Raw genomic sequence first — 18,369 nt, forward strand, 5'->3', positions numbered from 1 at the left:
GCTGGGATTACAGGTGTGCACCACCATGCCTGGTTAATTTTTATATTTTTAGTAGAGATGGGGTTTCACCATGTTGGCCAGGCTGGCCTCAAACTCCTGGCCTCAAGTGATCTGCCCACCAAGGCCTCCCAAAGCACTGGGATTACAGGTGTTAGCCACCGCACCTGGCCTACCCACTCCCACCTTCTATTTCCCCTAAGCATAGGCTACTTGAGGGTATCAGCCATATTTCCTCTTGCATGTCCTGTAGGGTTTAGTGTGCAGAAAGTACTGAGAAAATATTCACTAAACTGAAAGGACCCAACTGACTGGCTATGCTGTAAGCAAAAATACTTTCATGTTTCTGAAACTTAACAAATCAAACGTATTAGTGGAAGAGTAAATTAATTTTATTGACTGATGAAAAACTAAAGTGATAAGAAGTATGGATAGTAAACAATAACCACTGAATTCTGCTGGAATTCTCTATTTCTTCTTTTTCACTTTAAGCCAAAAGAAATAAAATTATAGACCATTAGTGAGCTAGTTGCTTTTAGTTCCTTCAACAAAAACTGCATAGTTTAGCAGTTGCACGGCATTAAATATATACAATTTTGCAAAATCCTGAAAGTTTTAAACTTTGTGTTGACTTCAAAGGCTAATTTAATCACCTACACTGGTCGGATTCAGAGTTTCTTTTCCCTTTTCTGCCACCCTGTAAAAAAAAAAAAAATAGGGCAAATTATTTACGACATACCATTTTGGGGCCACTTCATTTAAAAAATATAGACCAAAGGCATCTTGGAGTATGAGAAGGAAGCAATTTCTTTTTTGATTTTGTTGTAAATTTGAGTCTACATACCGCTACATTATTTTAACATGGTTATTTTTTATAAATGGTTAAAGTCGGTTTTAGAAAAGTTACTTCTATTTGAATAAGAGTCGTGCCTTAGTAAGGTCACCGATATTTTATTTTTTTAGAACTCATTTTGACTATTCCAGAATTAAAGTTTTTGATCAATACTAAAATAAATGATACACTTAATTTGTTCCATATGATCAGTAAATTTAGTAATTCAGTTCATTACCTTTTGGGTAATTTAATTTATAGTTCAAGTTCTGTTGAGTTTTGCTCATATTAGCATTAGAAATTTGATTTTGTTCATTAGTGGATTGAAAACTAGGTTATGGTTTTCATATTTCTCAGTTGCATATATAAATTTATATTTAATTTGCTCCATATGAAACATCACTTATGGTATCTGACTTGAGCCAAGGAAAAGAAAAGGCAGCATAAAGGACAAGAAGAGTTTTACATAAATATTTTAACATAACATAAACATAGTATTTTGTTTTATTCTGATTTAAAAAGCAAATACTCATTGTAGGAATATGGAAAGTACAAACATGCAAAGAATAAAATTAAAATCATCAATAGCTACTCTACCCCCTTCAATTTAACCATAAATAATGGTTTGATGTATTTACCTTATAATAGTTGTATGTACAGTTTTTCCCATTTTTATAAACTATGGCAATGGTATCCAAACTTAGTTGATCATCAGAATTACCTAAGCAGTAATATTTTAGAATTCTGACATCTAGGCTTTGTCCCACACCTATTTAATTGGCTAACAATCTTTAATTCAAAGTTTCCAAGTGATCCCAATGATCAGCCAAGTTCAGGAACTATTTTTTCTGTGGAAGTGCATCTCTCAAAGAGAGGTGGTTGTATCAGGGGCATATGGAGCCCAGGCTCATTTGATAATGATGGCAGTTTCTCTTTCTTTCATTCTTTTTCTGACTATAACTATTTCTATATCAACATTATAAAACAAAATGAAACAATACTCGAGCATAAGAATGCTGTCATTCACTCGTGACCACATAAAAATTTTGCAAGATTTATTCAGAGAAAAACAGTATGAACAGGTTTTTTGGAACATGAGATGTGTAATGACAAGTATCAAAAACAAGATTTATTTCCTGTTAGCAGAAAAATGAAAATAAATTTAGCAAAAATATTTTTTGAAGTAGATACCCACTATACATAAAACTCCTACCATGCTTCTCGATGAGATTTCTTAAAAATCCAAAACAGCAAACACACAAGAATCCTTGTCAAGGTCTCTCAGGTAAAGGGAATTCTCCTTCTGGGACTGATTCAATTTTAAAGCCAGGGCTAATCAACTGCTATGTTCTCCACGCCATCAGTGGCTTTTGAGCTTTTTTGGCTATGATTCCAGTTAATGTATTTTATATTATGATTTAGAAACACACATATATATACACACATAAATATATCTCTCACACACACACACACACACACACACACACACACACACACACAAAGCACTGGTATTTTTAAATTCATCCTGGAACAAACTGCTCAATGCTAGCTTGTAAATGCAGAAGAAATGACAGAATTAGAAAATCACTATTTTGCAATCACAAAAAAAAAGACACAAATATCAATGGATGCTAAAGCCACTAGGTGAAAAGGATATTCATACAATCTCAAAGTATCACCTCACATATTAATTATAAAAGGGAAAATATATATTTACAATGGAGATATCTGGAAGATATCGCTGTACCCAAGTGATCAACCTTATAAACAGGACAACTGTCCTTTTGTGCCTTTCCCCAGTATGATTCAATGGCATGCATGCTGTATCATCTATGTTGTACCAAAGATTTTCCTGAATTATGCTAGTTATTGCTGTATATACCAATGTCCAGAGTAACTTTAACATCTTCTACATTGTAAATTATATGACCAATAACAAAATTATCAATATATTTGGTGAACAAATGTTGGCCTATGAATAAAATACTGCATTTATTCTACACAGTACCTACTCCAAATGTATTACTTGCGATAAAAACACTTATAAATATAAAAGCATACCTGGTATTTGGCTAATTCTGCTTGTAATACTTTCACTTTAGATCTTTCTTGTTCTAATGCAGCATGAAGTGAAGTCACCTGTAAACAAATATTCAATAAGAAAGACATGTTGGGGTTTTTGGCAAATACTCTAATTCTTAACATATTCACAATGATAGGTTTTTGACAACTAAATGGATGAGTAACAGAGGAGAAACTCCCCCCATAATTTCCATTTGGTATTGTACACAGCTCTATATTAAAGATGGGGCAAACTGTCCTGAGAGAAGAAGACAATAACGATGTGAAGGGGAGAAAAATCAAGCCCAGATACAGGGTAAGTTCTATCTGTCCTTTCTGTCTCTAAATTCATGGTTCATTAAAATACAACCTCATCATCCCCCATTCTTCAGTGGGAAGGACATACCTACCCCCTTTAGTGTTGTAAACAGAATCTTCATTCATGTGCTATTACATAATAATAAAGTATAATTTACACTACTTACTTACTTACAGTGCTGATGGGCTGTATTTGTTTAGTCAAGTTTAATAATTCAAGACTAAAGACAGCTTAAGAAAACCAGCCACGTATGCTCCACAGTTCCTTACCTGAATAGTGAGCTCATTCTTGATACTTTGTGATTCATCAACTTGAAGAAGTATTTCTGCCTTATCTTTCACTGACAAAAAAGGAAAAACAGCAGTATAGATTTCCCAGTCACTCAAATACTTTAACAATACTTCAGGGAACTAAGACATAGTAGTGCAATTAGAACAATGATTTCTTGTCACACTTAAAGAATGTACTTCTTGACCTTGCATAGCTCTTACTTTTCACTGGTAAATTTTTTTGTTTGTTTTACATTTTCACCAGTAAATTCTGATCATTATCACACAGCATTTTTTTCTTAGAAATTTTACATTTTCTGTGGTGTTAAAATATTTATTGCTGGGCATGGTGGCTCACACCTATAATCCCGGCACTTTGGGAGGCCGAGGTGGGCAGATCACTTGAAGCCAGGAGTTGGAGACCAGCCTGGCCAACATGGCGAAACTCTGTCTCTACTAAAAATATTATACAAAAATTAGCCAGGTGTGGTGGCACATGCCTGTAATCCCAGCTACCTGGGAGGCTGAGGCACAAGGATCCCTTCAACTGCGGATGTGGTGGTTGCTGTGAGCCAAGATGGTGCCACTGTACTCCAGCCTGGGCGACAGAGTGAGACTCTGTCAATAAAAATATATATATGTTTTTTAACTGCACAAACATGGTGCAAGATTAATTTTTACATCTACTCTAAATAGGACAAGGATACAAGGAAAAAAATTCACACATAGAAAAAATTTTAAATACCTTGACTAATCTTAAAGCAAGATTTTAAAAACAATTACGGTAGCTCTCGCCTGTAATCCTAGCACTTTGGGAGGCTGAGGCAGGCGGATCACCTGAGGTCAGGGGTTCGAAATCAGCCTGGCAAACATGGTGAAATCCTGTCTCTAGTAAAAATATAAAAATTAGCCGGGCACGGTGGTGCATTCCTGTAATCCCAGCTACTCAGGAGGCTGAGGCAGGAGAATCACTTGAACCCATGAGGCGGAGGTTGCAGTAAGCCAACATCATGCCACTGCACTCCAGCCTGCGTGACAGAGTGAGACTCGTCTCAAAATAAATAAAAACAACATAGAGTGCTTTTTTGTTGGATTGTTGGGGTGAGCATACTATAATGCCAACAAAATTATTATTCTCTGACTTTTCATACCAATAAAGCAATATCAACTAAATGTAGCTCATATGATCACAAATGATCATATGACATGTGTGGTCTCTTAGAACTACTCATTTTTTTTAGGGGCTTTTCTCTCTTGGTGGAAGCAAGATGTCTATAGTTTGGCCCTATGTTTCCTAAGCTTCAGAAAGTTTCACATGGCTGAGAACTTCCTTAACTCATGGTAATGGCTAATGTATGAAAAACTAACTCCTCACTTTGAAAACAAACTAGGAGAGACTAGAGAGGTAAAATTGTAGTAAAATTAGCAAAGGAGGAAATGTTCAAATATATGAGTACTGATATCACCACAGCTCTGCCAACGTAAGATTGTAGTTCAAATTTATTTTCATAGTTTAGTATGATGAGATGAAACAACCTATCAAGAATCAATTCAGTCTCTCAAGAATCAACTTGGGAACTTTTACAAATTATGCTTTCTACTCCTCCATCCCCAGGATTATAAACACTTGCTGAAAACTAGTGATTTTAAATAGTTATGTAATATTTCAATTACAGTCAGTTATCCTATAATGCTTGTTTTGAAAACACAAATTTGTTTCAATGAGGTTGATGTATTAGGTAACAACCTGAACATACCACAAATTTTCAATCCACTTAAGTACAATTTTATGAACAGAGAAAACCACACCCACATGTACTCCTTGAATATCTACCAGCTACCTTGGTTCACTGTGTGTTAGGAACCACACCCATCTGGTCTGACAACTTTCCATCCTTCCACCATGTAGCAGTAACACACAAGCTATAACCCTTCTGAGACCTATTTCCCCACAATCAAACTTTAGGTTTTCTTCAAGATAAAGTGCTGTATTTATGTAATATTTATGTATTTAACCATTTTAACACGTGTAAAACTGTGTTACTGTTTTTATTAGTTTCCCATCTTTTTTTCATGTGTCACTGACAACGTTTTTAAGTGTTGTGCTTCTAACCTCCCTTTTTCTCATAAGTATTGTGGGTTTTTTTGTTTTTTTGAGACGGGTGTATTAGTTCATTCTCACACTACTATAAACAACTGCCTGAGAATGGGTAATTTATAAAGAAAAGGTTTAATTGACTAATACTTCCACATGGCTGGGGAGGCCTCAGGAAACTTAAATCACAGAAGAAGGCACCGCTTCACAGGGTGGCAGGAGAGAGAATAAGTGCTGAGCGAAGGGGGAAGCCTCTTGTAACACCATCGGATCTTGTGAGAACTCACTATCATGAGAATAGCATGGGGGAAAGCACCCCCATGATTCAATTATCTCCATGTCGTCCCACCCTTGACATGTGAGGATTATTACAATCCAAGGAGAGATTTGGGTGGAGACACAGAGCCAAACCTTATCAACAGGGTCTCACTCTGTTGCCCAGGCTGGAGTGCAGTGGCATGATTACAGCAGTCTCAGCCTCCTGGGCTCATGCAATCCTCCCACCTTAGCCTCCTAAGTAGCTGGGACCACAGGCATGCACCACTATGCCAGGCTAATTTTTGTTTTTTGTTTTTGTTTTTGTTTTTTTTTTTGAGACAAAGTTTTGCCATGTTGCCCAGGCTGGTCTCAAACTCTTGGGCTCAAGCGATCCATTTGTCTCAACCTCCCAAAGCTGGGATTACAGGTGTGAGCCACCGTGCCTGGCCATCTTGTGTGCTTTTGCAGAGACTAGTGATTTTTAGGAACATATGCTGCATTATTACAGAGCTGACCATATTTACATTTACATTATAAGTGTTACAAGTATTTTCACGTAATGATCCTATATAAAATTCTACTTGGATTACTTATACTACGGACACTGTTGTTACTGATAGAGATTCTTAATCTATTTTTGAGAGCTAGTTTTTATCAGTTAACTTTCTCAATTTCCACAGTGTTTTATGAGGAGGAAATATTATTTTATTTTTACATATTTAGAATTTATACATCCAATACACAATGATACTCTTCATTTCTGCACTTAGAAATATATCTTCTAAATAACTTACTCTTTTATTTTCATAATTTTGTTCTTTAAAAGACCCACATGGAGATCAATAACATGCACAGGTCTAAATTAATCTCAGGATGTAGACATTTAAATGTCCAAATAATGTCTTTCCCCATAATTTTTTTTTTTTTTTTTTTTTTTGAGACAAAGTCTCACTCTGTCAGCCAGGATGGAGTACAGTGGCATGATCTTGGCTTACTGCAACCTCCGCTTCCTGTGTTCAAGTGATTCTTGTGCCTCAGCCTCCCAAGTAGCTGGGATTATAGGCACGCACCACCACACCTGGCTAATTTTTGCATTTTTAGTAGAAACAGGGTTTCCCCATGTTGGCCAGGGTGGTCTCGAACTCCTAACCTCAGGTGAGGAACACCTCTGCCTCCCAAAGTGCTGGGATTACAGGCATAAGCCACTGCGCCTGGCCTCCCCCCATAATTCTTTAACTTCTATTTGTATAATAATTAAGTTATAAAAAACATAAGGTTGAATCTACTTCAAGAGTATTCATGTTTTGTTCAACTGGACATGATTTCTGATTTTTACTCATTGTTTGACAACTATTTTGTAATAGAGTTTAAATTTTGTTTGGACAGTTCTATTCCAAGTATAGTCATCCCTTGGTAAACACTTGCTTTCAGGACCTCCCAAGGATACCAAAATCTAAAGATGCTCAAGTCCCTGATATAAAATGGTATATATCTGCATAAAACCTATGAATAGCCTCCTATATGCTTTAAGTCATCTCCAGATTACCGGCTGGGTGCGGTGGCTCACGCCTGTAATCTCAGCACTTTGGAAGGCCAAGGCAGGAGGATCACGAGTTCAGGACATCAAGACCATCCTGGCCAACATGGTGAAACCCCATCTCTATTAAAAATACAAAAAAATTAGCCGGGTGTGGTGGGGGGCTCCTGTAGTCCCAGCTACTCGGGAGGCTGAGGCAGGAGAATGGCATGAACCCAGGAGGCGAAGCTTGCAGTGAGCTGAGATCACGCCACTGTGCTCCAGTCTGGGCGACAGAGTGAGACTCCATCTCAAAAAAATAAATAAATAAAAATAAAACAAAATAAATCATCTCTAGATTACCTATAATATCTAATATGGCATAAATGCTATGTAAATAGCTGTTACACTGTATTGTTTAGGGAGTAATGACAAGAAAAAATTCTGCACATGTACAATTTCAAAAAATATATTTTTGATCCATGACTGACTGATCCACAGATGGGGAACCCACGGATATGGAGGGCTGACTGCACCTTCACAGCTGAAAACAATTTTTGGTATTTTTTCATTTTTCAAGGTGAATTTCACAATTTCTTAAGAGCTATACAATATTCACAGGAGCTATCTTTGGAGTTACATTAGCATTTATTAATAGGAAAATTGTTGATTACATTTCATTTTGTCTATTCAGAGAAAGATTTTCGCCTTTATGTCTTAATCTCTGTTTCTTTTATGGTTTATAATTTCCTTTGCCTAAGTCTCATATTAAAAAATTAACATATATTTCCTTTTTTATTATGAATGGAAAATTTTCATAAAACTTTCAGGATAAATGTCACTAGGTATATACATAGTGAGAAATGCAACTGATTTGGTGGGCTTTTGTATATCAGCTTTACTAGTCTCATAACCTGTAATCATTTTTTGGATTGATTTCCTTGGCTTCCTGCTGGTAACCTCTTGTCAAAAGTTTACAGAGTAGCAGCAAAAGTATGAAGAGCAGTGGCGAGGGGAGAAGGAAAGAAGGAAACAAAAAAGAAAACCTAAAGTGATGACAGGCTGCCTCCTTCAAGAGCTGAAAAGCAGAATCCTAAGCAAATGTTAGGCTTGTTTTCCCTCTAAATATACTTCAGTAAGTTATAAGAGTTGAATTTTAAGAGTTTCTTTTACCCAGATAGTTATAAACTGGTATAAAACTAAGGTGCTGTAAGAGTGATCTAATAATAACTTTATGAGCAACTATCCAGCTGCTTCTTTTTTTTTTTTTTTTTAAGACAGTCTCGCTCTGCTCCCCAGGCTGCAAGTACAGTGGTGCAATCTCGGTTCACTGCAACCTCTGCCTCCCGGGTTCACAATTCTCGTGCCTCAGTTTCTCAAGTAGCTGGGATTACAGATGTGCACCACCACGTCTGGCTACTTTTTGTATTTTTAGTAGAGACGGGGTTTCACCATGTTGGCCAGTCTGGTCTCAAACTCTTGGCCTCAAGTGATCTGCCCACCTTGGCCTCCCAAAGTGCTAGGATTACAGATGAGCCACCATGCCTGGCCAACTATCTAGCTTATATCACTCTGGGAAACCTTTCTACTTTGTTGAGTCCCTTTTAAAATTTTTTTATTGGCACATAATAATCATATATATTTATGGGGTGCATGTGATATTTTGATACAGGCATACAAAGTGTACTGATCAAACAGGTATTTAGGATATCCAGTAACTGAAACATTTATCATTTCTTTGTGTTGAGGGCACTTCAAATCTTCTAGGCATTTTGAAATATACAAATTATTAACTATAGTAACCCTATTGTGCTACCAAACACTTTTGTTGAGTTGGTAAATCACACATTTGAAAAAGTACCTTCAGATATTATTTAAGATAAACTTTTAATTACAAAAATGTAAAATCCACTTACTTTCACCTTCCTGAAGCATTTTCAATAACTGTGCATTTCTTGCCTTTACTTCCTTATACTTTGCCTAATAGTCAAAGAAAAAAGATTTAGTTTTTTTAAAAGTAAGTGATAAAATAATTACTTACTGTCAACTTACAGAGCTCTGAATTCTAGGCTTGCTCAAAAATATAATTATTTTTTGAAACAAACAGGATAGAGGAAAATGTATTCGGAACTATCTACAACTTAAATTAAGTCCCTGGCACAATAATATGTATCAATATTATATGTGATTGAAAATTAAAGAAGAGAAGGATAAAAGTGGAGAAAACTCAATTTTCCTAAAGAATCTTCTTTTCTTCCTCAGATAAAACCCTTACACAATTCAAAATAATTTAAATGAAAACCAAAAGGAGAATGAGCCACAGTTCTAAAACAGTACTGTCCAGCAATATACTAGGACTTTCTACATCTGCTCTGTATTTGCCGCTGTCCAATATGCGACTACTGAAAGAACACTAGCAATGTGGCTGGTGTGACTGAGAAAAATTAATTTTTAAACTTTAAATTTAAAATGCGATAGACTTGTAGTGGATACTGAATTTTATAGGGCAGTTCTATACTCTCTCAGTTGAGGATTCACTAATCGTTTGTTACTTCACTGACTAAATAATCACTGTTATAATTTTTGGTTGGCATGAATTAGTACTTTATCCAAATATCTTTCAACTCTTTTTCAATTTCTTTTTCCAGATGGCTTCTTCTCACATTACATAATGATACAAGTATATATTTATGAACAAGAAGGATTGTGTTCCCACATTCGCATCCATATTTTAGGCAATTTTACCCCATGCTACCCTTATTCAACACATCTTATAACACTCTCTGTATCACTTATTTATTTACTTTTTTTTTTTTTTGAGATGGAGTCTTGCTCTGCCGCCCATGTTGGAGTGCAGTAACGCTATCTCGGCTCACTGTAACCTTCGCCTCCTGGTTCAAGCGATTTTCCTGCCTCAGCCTCCCTAGCAGCTGGTACTACAGGTGTGTACCACCATGCCTGGCTGATTTTTGTAATTTTAGTAGAGATGGGGTTTCACCATGTAGGCCAGGCTGGTCTTGAACTCCTGGCCTCAAGTGATCCACCCACCTTGGTCTCCCAAAGTGCTGGGATTACAGGCATGAGGCCACTGTGCCCAGGCCTGAATCATTTATAAAGATTTAATACATTAATACATTAGAGAAAACAATGCATTTAACATATATAAACAAAAACCTAAAGAAATCATTAATATAAGAAAAATCATTTTTTCCTCTCAACATATACATAGATATGTATAGAAGTTACCAGATTCAAATCTTTTTTAAAAAACAAATTAAAAAGTGTTTTAAGTCCAATAAAGGTGGCTTTTACTAAATATTACTCTGTCCATTAAATCACTGATGACAAGTAAATAATGTTTACTGAATAATACTGCAGTCAATACAATAAAACAAAGTAAGCGCCATACTGAATATAAAGGTAGGAGGACTGCTGAGATGCTCAGAAATGAACAAGGGAGACCAGTCAAATGGAAACATAAAAATATAACGGGGGAAAACACATATACTCAACTACAACTATATTTGGTATGAATATAGAAATAGTCATTGTGAATATGAAACTACACTCAGTATGAAATTCCCACCCTCAGGGCTTCAACCTATGTTAGTATTTTACCAAACTATCTCTGGCTCAAGCCTTTGTTCAAGGTCCAGATCAGTTTTCATGGAGGTACCTCTTACTCAAGGTTTAGGGTCTAAAATATCTCACAAAGCAAAAATTGCAAATCAGCATGATTACCTGTGACAACTGTTTGCACTGCTTAAAAACTGCATATATAAAAATATAAATGTATAAAATACCACTAACATATAGCTTATAATAAAGAGCACATATGAAGTACATAACATTTTTGCTAGTATGTTTAATTTCATGACAGAGAACATACAAAGTTGATAAAATTAAATACACAAGTACTGTTGCTGCGCTGTGTCTAAAAAAAGTAGTCATTTAAAACGCAACATGTCCAAAATGAAATCTATTAGTTCCCATTCCCCAAACCAGTTAAAGATGTGCTCTTCCTCTTACACTCTATACTTATCCATTGTTTTAGCAGGTTGTCTTCACTCCAAGCCTCAGCAACATGCATTATCATCCCAAATACCTTCCCAATATCATCCCACAGCAGCTGCGTCATTTTACATTCCTACCAGCAGTGAACAGGTTCCAACTTCTCGACATCCTTGCCAGCACTTGTTATGTATACATTTTATTTTAAACCACAAATCTTAACTCCTCCCTTAGGCTTTTTTAAAAAGCGATTTTTAAATCTATTATTCAATCTCAAGTATTCTTCTTTGACTAATATTAACTCACATAAAAATTACTTATTCAATGCCTGTAACGTGCCAGGTACCTAATAATCATCATGTCACTTCCCTTCTAAAGATCTTTAATGCTATTTTATTTTATTTTATTTTATTTTATTTTATTTTATTGAGATGGAGTCTTGCTCTGTCACCCAGGCTGGAGTGCATGGCGTTATCTTAGCTCACTGCAACCTCCACCTTCCAGGTTCAAGCAATTCTCCTGCCTCAGCCTTCCAAGTAGCTGGGACTACAGGTGCGCGCCACCACGCCCGGCTAATGTTTTGCATTTTTAGTAGAGACGAGGTTTCACCGTGTTAGCCAGGATGGTCTTGATCTCCTGACTTCGTGATCCGCCCGCCCAGGCCTCCCAAAGTGCTGGAATTACAGGTGTGAGCCACTACAGGTGTGAGCCACCGTGCCCAGCCTAATAACCTCTCTAAAATCCAAATGCCTTCGAATTCTGACCCCAACTCATACCTGCAATCTCAACTTCCAGTTTCCCATTTCTCTGAATGTCAGCCACAATGTACTTTCCATCATATTCCCATGCCTTTGTACACACAATTCTCTCTACCTGGAAAAATCATCTTTTCTATGAGATCCTTACCAATTTTTGATAGCAGCAACTCATTCATTCCTCTGTCTGTTCTTCTGAAGCACTCTGTCATATTCTACACTGTACTGCAACTATTTACATGTTTATCTTCCCCCATTAATCTATAAGCTTCTTGTTAACTCATCTTTGTATTCCCTGTGCCTAGTACAACAACAACAAAGGGAAATGTAAATGAAAAGCTAAGGTAAATGAGTGGGTGCAGTCAAAAAAAGTTTTAGTAGGGATGATTCTTAAAAGCATGAGTAGAAGAAGGTAAATTTAAGAACCATCAGGGCTGGAACTTGATTTTTTTTTTTCACTACCACATACACAGGGTGCAAAAAGTATCTGGCACATTACAGGCACTCAATAAATAATTAGTGAGTGAATTCATATTAGTCAAAAAAGAATGATACTTGATATGAATAACAGATTTAAAAAATGTTTTTTTAAAAAAAATCCTAAGGGGAGAGGTAAGATTTGTAGTTAAAAATACATTGTATACATCACAAGTGCTGGAAAGGATGTGGAGAAACTGGAACCCTTGTTCACTCCTGGTGGGAAGGTAAAATGACGCGGGTGCCATGAAAAAGTTTGGCAGTTCCTCGAAAAGTTAAATGTGGAATTATACAATCCAGCAATTCCACTCTTGGGTGTGTACATACCCAAAAGAACTGAAAGCAAGGACTCAGATACTTCTGCACCAGTAAACAAAATATATACACACAATGAAAAATTATTCAGCTATAATAAGGGATGAAATTCTGACACATGCTACAGCGTGGATGAACCTTAAAAACATTATGCTAGGCCAGGCACAGTGGCTCACACCTGTAATCCCAACACCTTGAGAGGCCAAGGCGAGTGGATCACGAGGTCACGAGTTTGAGACCAGCCTGGTCAACAGAGTGAAACCCCGTCTCTACTGAAAATGCAAAAATTAGCCAGGCATGGTGGTGCATGTCTGTAGTCCCAGCTACTCAGGAGGCTGAGGCAGGAGAATTGCTTGAACCTGGGAGGCAGAGGTTGTGGTGAGCTAAGATTGTGCCACTGCACTCCAGCCTGGGCAGCAGAGCAAGACTGTCTCACAAAACAAACGAAAAACACATTATGCTAAGTGAATATGCCACACATAAGAGGATAAACACTGTATGATTCCACTTATATGAGGTACCTAGAATGGGCAAATTCATAGAAATTAGAGGTTACCAGGGTGTGGAAAATGAGAATGGGGAGTTCTTGGTGGGTAAGAGTTTCTGCCTGGGATGATGAAAAAGTTCTGGAAATAGACAGTGGTGATGGTTACACAATGCTGTGTAAAGATACTTAATGCCCCACTGCATTATACAGTTTAAATTGTTATACGTATTCTACAACAACAAAAATACATTTTATACTATGTATAAACTATACCACAATAAAGTTCATTTTTAAAAAACCAAAATACGACCAGGCATGGTGGCTCATGCCTGTAATCCCAGCACTTTAGGAAGCTGGGGTGGGCGGATCTCTTGAGGCCAGGAATTTGTGACCAGATTGGCCAACATGGTGAAACCCTGTCTCTACTAAAAACACAAAAATTAACCGGGTATGGTGGCTCATGTCTGTAATACCAGCTACTCAAGAGCCTGAGGCAGGCGAATCGCTTGAACCAAGGCAGAGGTTGCACTGAGCTGAGATCATGCCATTGCACTCCAGCCTGGGCAACAGAATGAGACTCAAACAACAACAACAACAAATAAATAAATAAATAAATAAATAAATAAATAAATAAATAATCAATCATTCACATTTTAAACCATTAATCAAAGAGTTTAAGAACATAAAAAACAGAATGACTATTCCCATGAATTGCATATTAAACATATTTACATATAAGAAAAACAAAATATGAAAATGTATAGATTTATTTTCTTTAGTAACAGTAAATGGACACAAACCTCCCATTGAGTGATTACATTTTTCAGCTTCTGGATTTCAGCATCTTTCCTTTCTAGCTCTAACTTTAGTCTTTCAATTCTTCCGTCTTTCAGAACCACTTCCTGAAAAGAGAGAAACAACATTTTAGGACTTTGATTATTCTGCTAATCCTGGTTTATAATATTCCTTTGTGAAAAGTTTAAGAGCAAAAATTCTGACCTTAATTTTCTGAGGCCATCTTATGCTGCTGACTACATTTCCATTTTCACTCAATTATATAATCTTAATATATACAATGCAAGCAAGGAAGTATTTATAATTAACCCAAACATACTGACAAACAATATCAGGGCTTTCAAAGAATATTTCTATCCTGGAACAAACATATTAAAAGTGCTCTGTGACAAGTTGTTGTTATTAGTCTATCTTAAAAATTCAAAAATTCAAAAAATGACTAAAAATACAAAATAAATAAAAAATATAAAAACTAAAATAAATAGCTTTTCTCTATATTAGCAATTAACAGGTAGAAGACATAACTAGAAAAATAATTTCCTCACAACAGCAAGAAAAACTAACCAGAAGAATAACACTAAGAAGTGATTAGGACCAACACTAAGAAAATTATAAAATCTTGAAAATGACACAAAGTATGGTTTGTAAATAGGAAGGCTACAGGTTACTTTGTAAGTTCAATTAACATTTCAATAGAAATTCCAATAGGATGTTGTTCTTTGGAACTTATAAAGATAGTAAAGACTTCGTCTGGGAGAATTCAGGATGGAAGCAAACAAAAAGTTAATCTGACGAAGACAGATTTGCCTATCAATTATATAAGGCAAAATAAATAAAATCATGGCACCTAGGTTGACAGAACAATGTACCAGAAAACAAAGTCCAGAAAGAGACTTGAGATATAAGAATTTATTGTAAGTAAGGATGATACTTTTAAAAAGTGAGAAAATGCTGAATTACAGAATAATGGTAGGTTATAGGACAAATGGCTAACTGGGAAAAATCAGGTTAAATCGCTGTCATCTTGCACCATATACCAAAATAAACAAATTTAGTGTAAAAAAAAATTACCCTAAAGTCATACTTTTGATGAGAATATAAATGGTTCTGTTTATCTAAGGAGTAATGTGGCAACATCAACGTAGTACTCTACAAATACTCACTGAGCATCTATCTAACTTCTAGGAGCTGGGTACACCATGGTGAACTGAACCAAAAAGATTCTGTGCTTCTTTTCTAGATTAGTAAAGCTCTTTAAAGTGGTGACACTTAAATTGAACCTTGTGTGATGGGTAGGAATTGGCTAAGTAAAAAGGGGAAGTGAGCTTTCTAGGTAGAAAGAGCAGTATGTTTAAAGGCCTTGCAGGAAGGAAGGGCCTGGAGAATGTGAAGAAAAAAATAAGCCAGTATGGTAAGATAGTGAGGGGGAAGATGGTCCAAGATGACTTTGGGAAAGCCAGTAGAGACCTGATCGTGGAGGACCTTGTAAGCCATAAGAACAGTCTGCACATTATTCTGAATAAAACAGAAAGCAGTGAAGGAAGACTGCTAGGTTAGATTTGATTGTGTGAGACTTATGTTTGTAAAGGATCCCTTTTCATGCTGTGTGGAAACGAAATGGAGTGAGGTAAGACAGGTAGAAAGAACCTTTAATTGCTACTATAACCCCAGGTCAAATAAGATTATGCTTTGGATTAGGGTGAAAGCAGTATAAATACAGAGAAGTATATTTGAGAAATAATTTGGAGGTAGCATTTGATGAAAGGTTGAAAGAATGTGGCAGGTGAGGAAGAAGATGGACACTACAATCTAAGTTTCTAGCTTAAGTAATGAGGTGAGTAGGTCAAAATTAGAAATATACTACTATTAAGTTTCAGAATCTCACTTTTACAAATTTATCTCCAAAAGATAAATGAGGTAGCGAAGTATCTATGAAAAGTGTTCATTGTAGATTTATCACAACACAAAACTGGACATCAATTTAAATGCCAAACAATAGGATATAGGTTAAATATATGGTAAATTCAAAAACTGAAAACTAAGTCACTAAAAATGCTGATATAGAGCTATAAAATAATATCTGCATGATTCCAAAATTGTAGTGTATCCAAAGAAAAAATTCTGGAAGAACATACACCAAAACTTTAAATTATAACTGTGTGAACATGGGATTATGAAAGATTTTACCTTATTGTTTAAAATTTCCTTTTATCAAAATTATTTTATACTGAGTAAATATCATGGAATAATACTGTTTTACTTTTGAATAAAAATAAACCATTATGTATAGAAATCTTGATGAATATGATTATCTTTGAATAAGAAGCCCTTCTGAAATTGACATAAAAAAAGAGGAAAAATGGAAAAGACTGATAGATGTGATTTGATGAAAGATCTCAGAAAAAAAAAAAACACTGTAACAAAATAAAAAGGTAAAGGAAAAACAGAAAATGCAACCAATATGATAGACATATGACCAACAAACATGAAAAAAAGTACAATCTCGCTAGTAAGCAAATCCAGGTTTTATCAAACTAGTACTTTTTTTTTTTCTTCTTCTTGAGACAAAGTCTCGATCTTATCTCCCAGGCTAGAATACAGTGGTGTGATCTCAGCTCACTGCAACCTCGCCTCCCGGGTTCAAGCAATTTTCCTGCCTCAGTCTCCCAAGTAGCTGGGATTACAGGTGCCTGCCACCACTCCTGGCTAATTTTTGTATTTTTAGTAGAGACAGGGTTTCACCATGTTGGCCAGGCTGGTCTTGAACTCCTGATCTCAGGCGATCCACCTGCCTCAGCCTCCCAAGGTGCTGGGATTACAGGCGTGACCCACCGCACCAGGCCAAACTGATACATTAAAAAAAAATTTTTTCTTAGTATAAGTAATCGGAGGCAATTTACCTATAAACTGAAATTATTCCATGTATAAGAATTAATGTCCCAGGCACAGTGGCATGTGCCTGTAATCTCAGCACTTTGGGAGGCAGAGGTGAGCAGATCACCTGAGGTCGGGAGTTCGAGACCAGCCTGGCCAACATGGTGACCCTCTACTAAAAATACACAAACTAGCTGGGGGTGGTGGCACATGCCTGTAATCCCAGCTACTCGAGAGGCTGAGGCACAGGGACGACTTGAACCTGAAGGGCAAAGGTTGCAGTGCCCTGAGATTGCGCCACTGCACTCCACCCTGGGCGACAGAGTGAGACTCCATCTCAAAAACAAAAATAAAAAAAAAAAAAAATCAATGTCCTGAAATGCTCACCATTTGCGTTTAACTGAAAAAGTGGTCCATCTAACAGTTCCTACATTGATGAGGGAAAAAGTATATATCCATAGAAAAGTAAGACCACACCAAAATATCAGTACCCTAGCTGTTTTCTCTAGGTGAATGAGATTAGGGTCATTTTTCTCCCACTACAACTGAAAATTGGGGATGACAATGATACCTACCAACTTCATAGTTAGTTGTTAATAATCAAATGAGATCATACACTTTAAGTACTTAACACATATACATAGCAAACCCTCAAATATTTATTTTTGCCATTATCATTTCTTCATTTCACTTATCAGTAGTTCCCAAAATTTCTACAAGAGATATTACTTTTTAAAACAAAGTCGTATTGTTTTAATGTATACTCATTTTTAATGAAGTCCTACATTTCAATAAAAACCTTTTAAAAAGTATCTTCTAAGTAGAAAATATTATACTAAAATGAGGATGAAAAGATGTGCAAGATAAAGCCTATGCCTACAAGGGATCTGTAATCTATTAAAAATGACAGGGAAAATGTGTGATGTGAAATGTGCCATAAGAAAAACAAAATGCTATGGGGTATAGAAAAAGGAAAATTATATCCAGGTTTTCTGTGTCTCGGGTTTGGGGTTCGGCTGAGGCAGTGAGAGAGAGCTTCTGGGAGGAGATGGCATGTGAAATGAATGAAATGAACCTTGAATAAAGCTGGGACGCACCCAGCATTCTGTGACAGGAGTGGTCTGCTCCAGCTAGAAGAAAAATTGGAACAGTACAAACAGCTAAAGATAATTAAGGATATCCTGTATAACAAGGTTTTCAAACTTATTTGACAGTGCCCTATGATAGGAATGTTTTACATAGACACACAGACACATGCACACATACAAACAACTTTCACAAAATATAAATAGGTGTCACATACTCTGA

At 36.3% G+C, this 18,369-nt stretch overlaps 1 protein-coding gene across 1 annotated transcript; it reads right to left on the reverse strand.

Annotated features, from left to right (window-relative positions):
* Nucleotides 1-367: 367 nt before the first annotated feature.
* GKAP1 (G kinase anchoring protein 1) lies at nt 368-14,315 on the reverse strand. Its single transcript, XM_023213112.1, has 5 exons — nt 14,193-14,315; nt 9,264-9,327; nt 3,479-3,549; nt 2,891-2,968; nt 368-694 (listed from the first exon to the last, which is right to left on the reverse strand). The coding sequence occupies exons 1-5, from the start codon at nt 14,313-14,315 to the stop codon at nt 647-649; spliced, it is 384 nt and encodes a 127-aa protein (XP_023068880.1). The 3' UTR covers nt 368-646.
* Between the last annotated feature and the right edge of the window lie 4,054 nt (nt 14,316-18,369).

The sequence above is a fragment of the Piliocolobus tephrosceles genome, chromosome 14, assembly GCF_002776525.5.
Source record: "Piliocolobus tephrosceles isolate RC106 chromosome 14, ASM277652v3, whole genome shotgun sequence".
Taxonomy (NCBI): Eukaryota; Metazoa; Chordata; class Mammalia; order Primates; family Cercopithecidae; genus Piliocolobus; species Piliocolobus tephrosceles.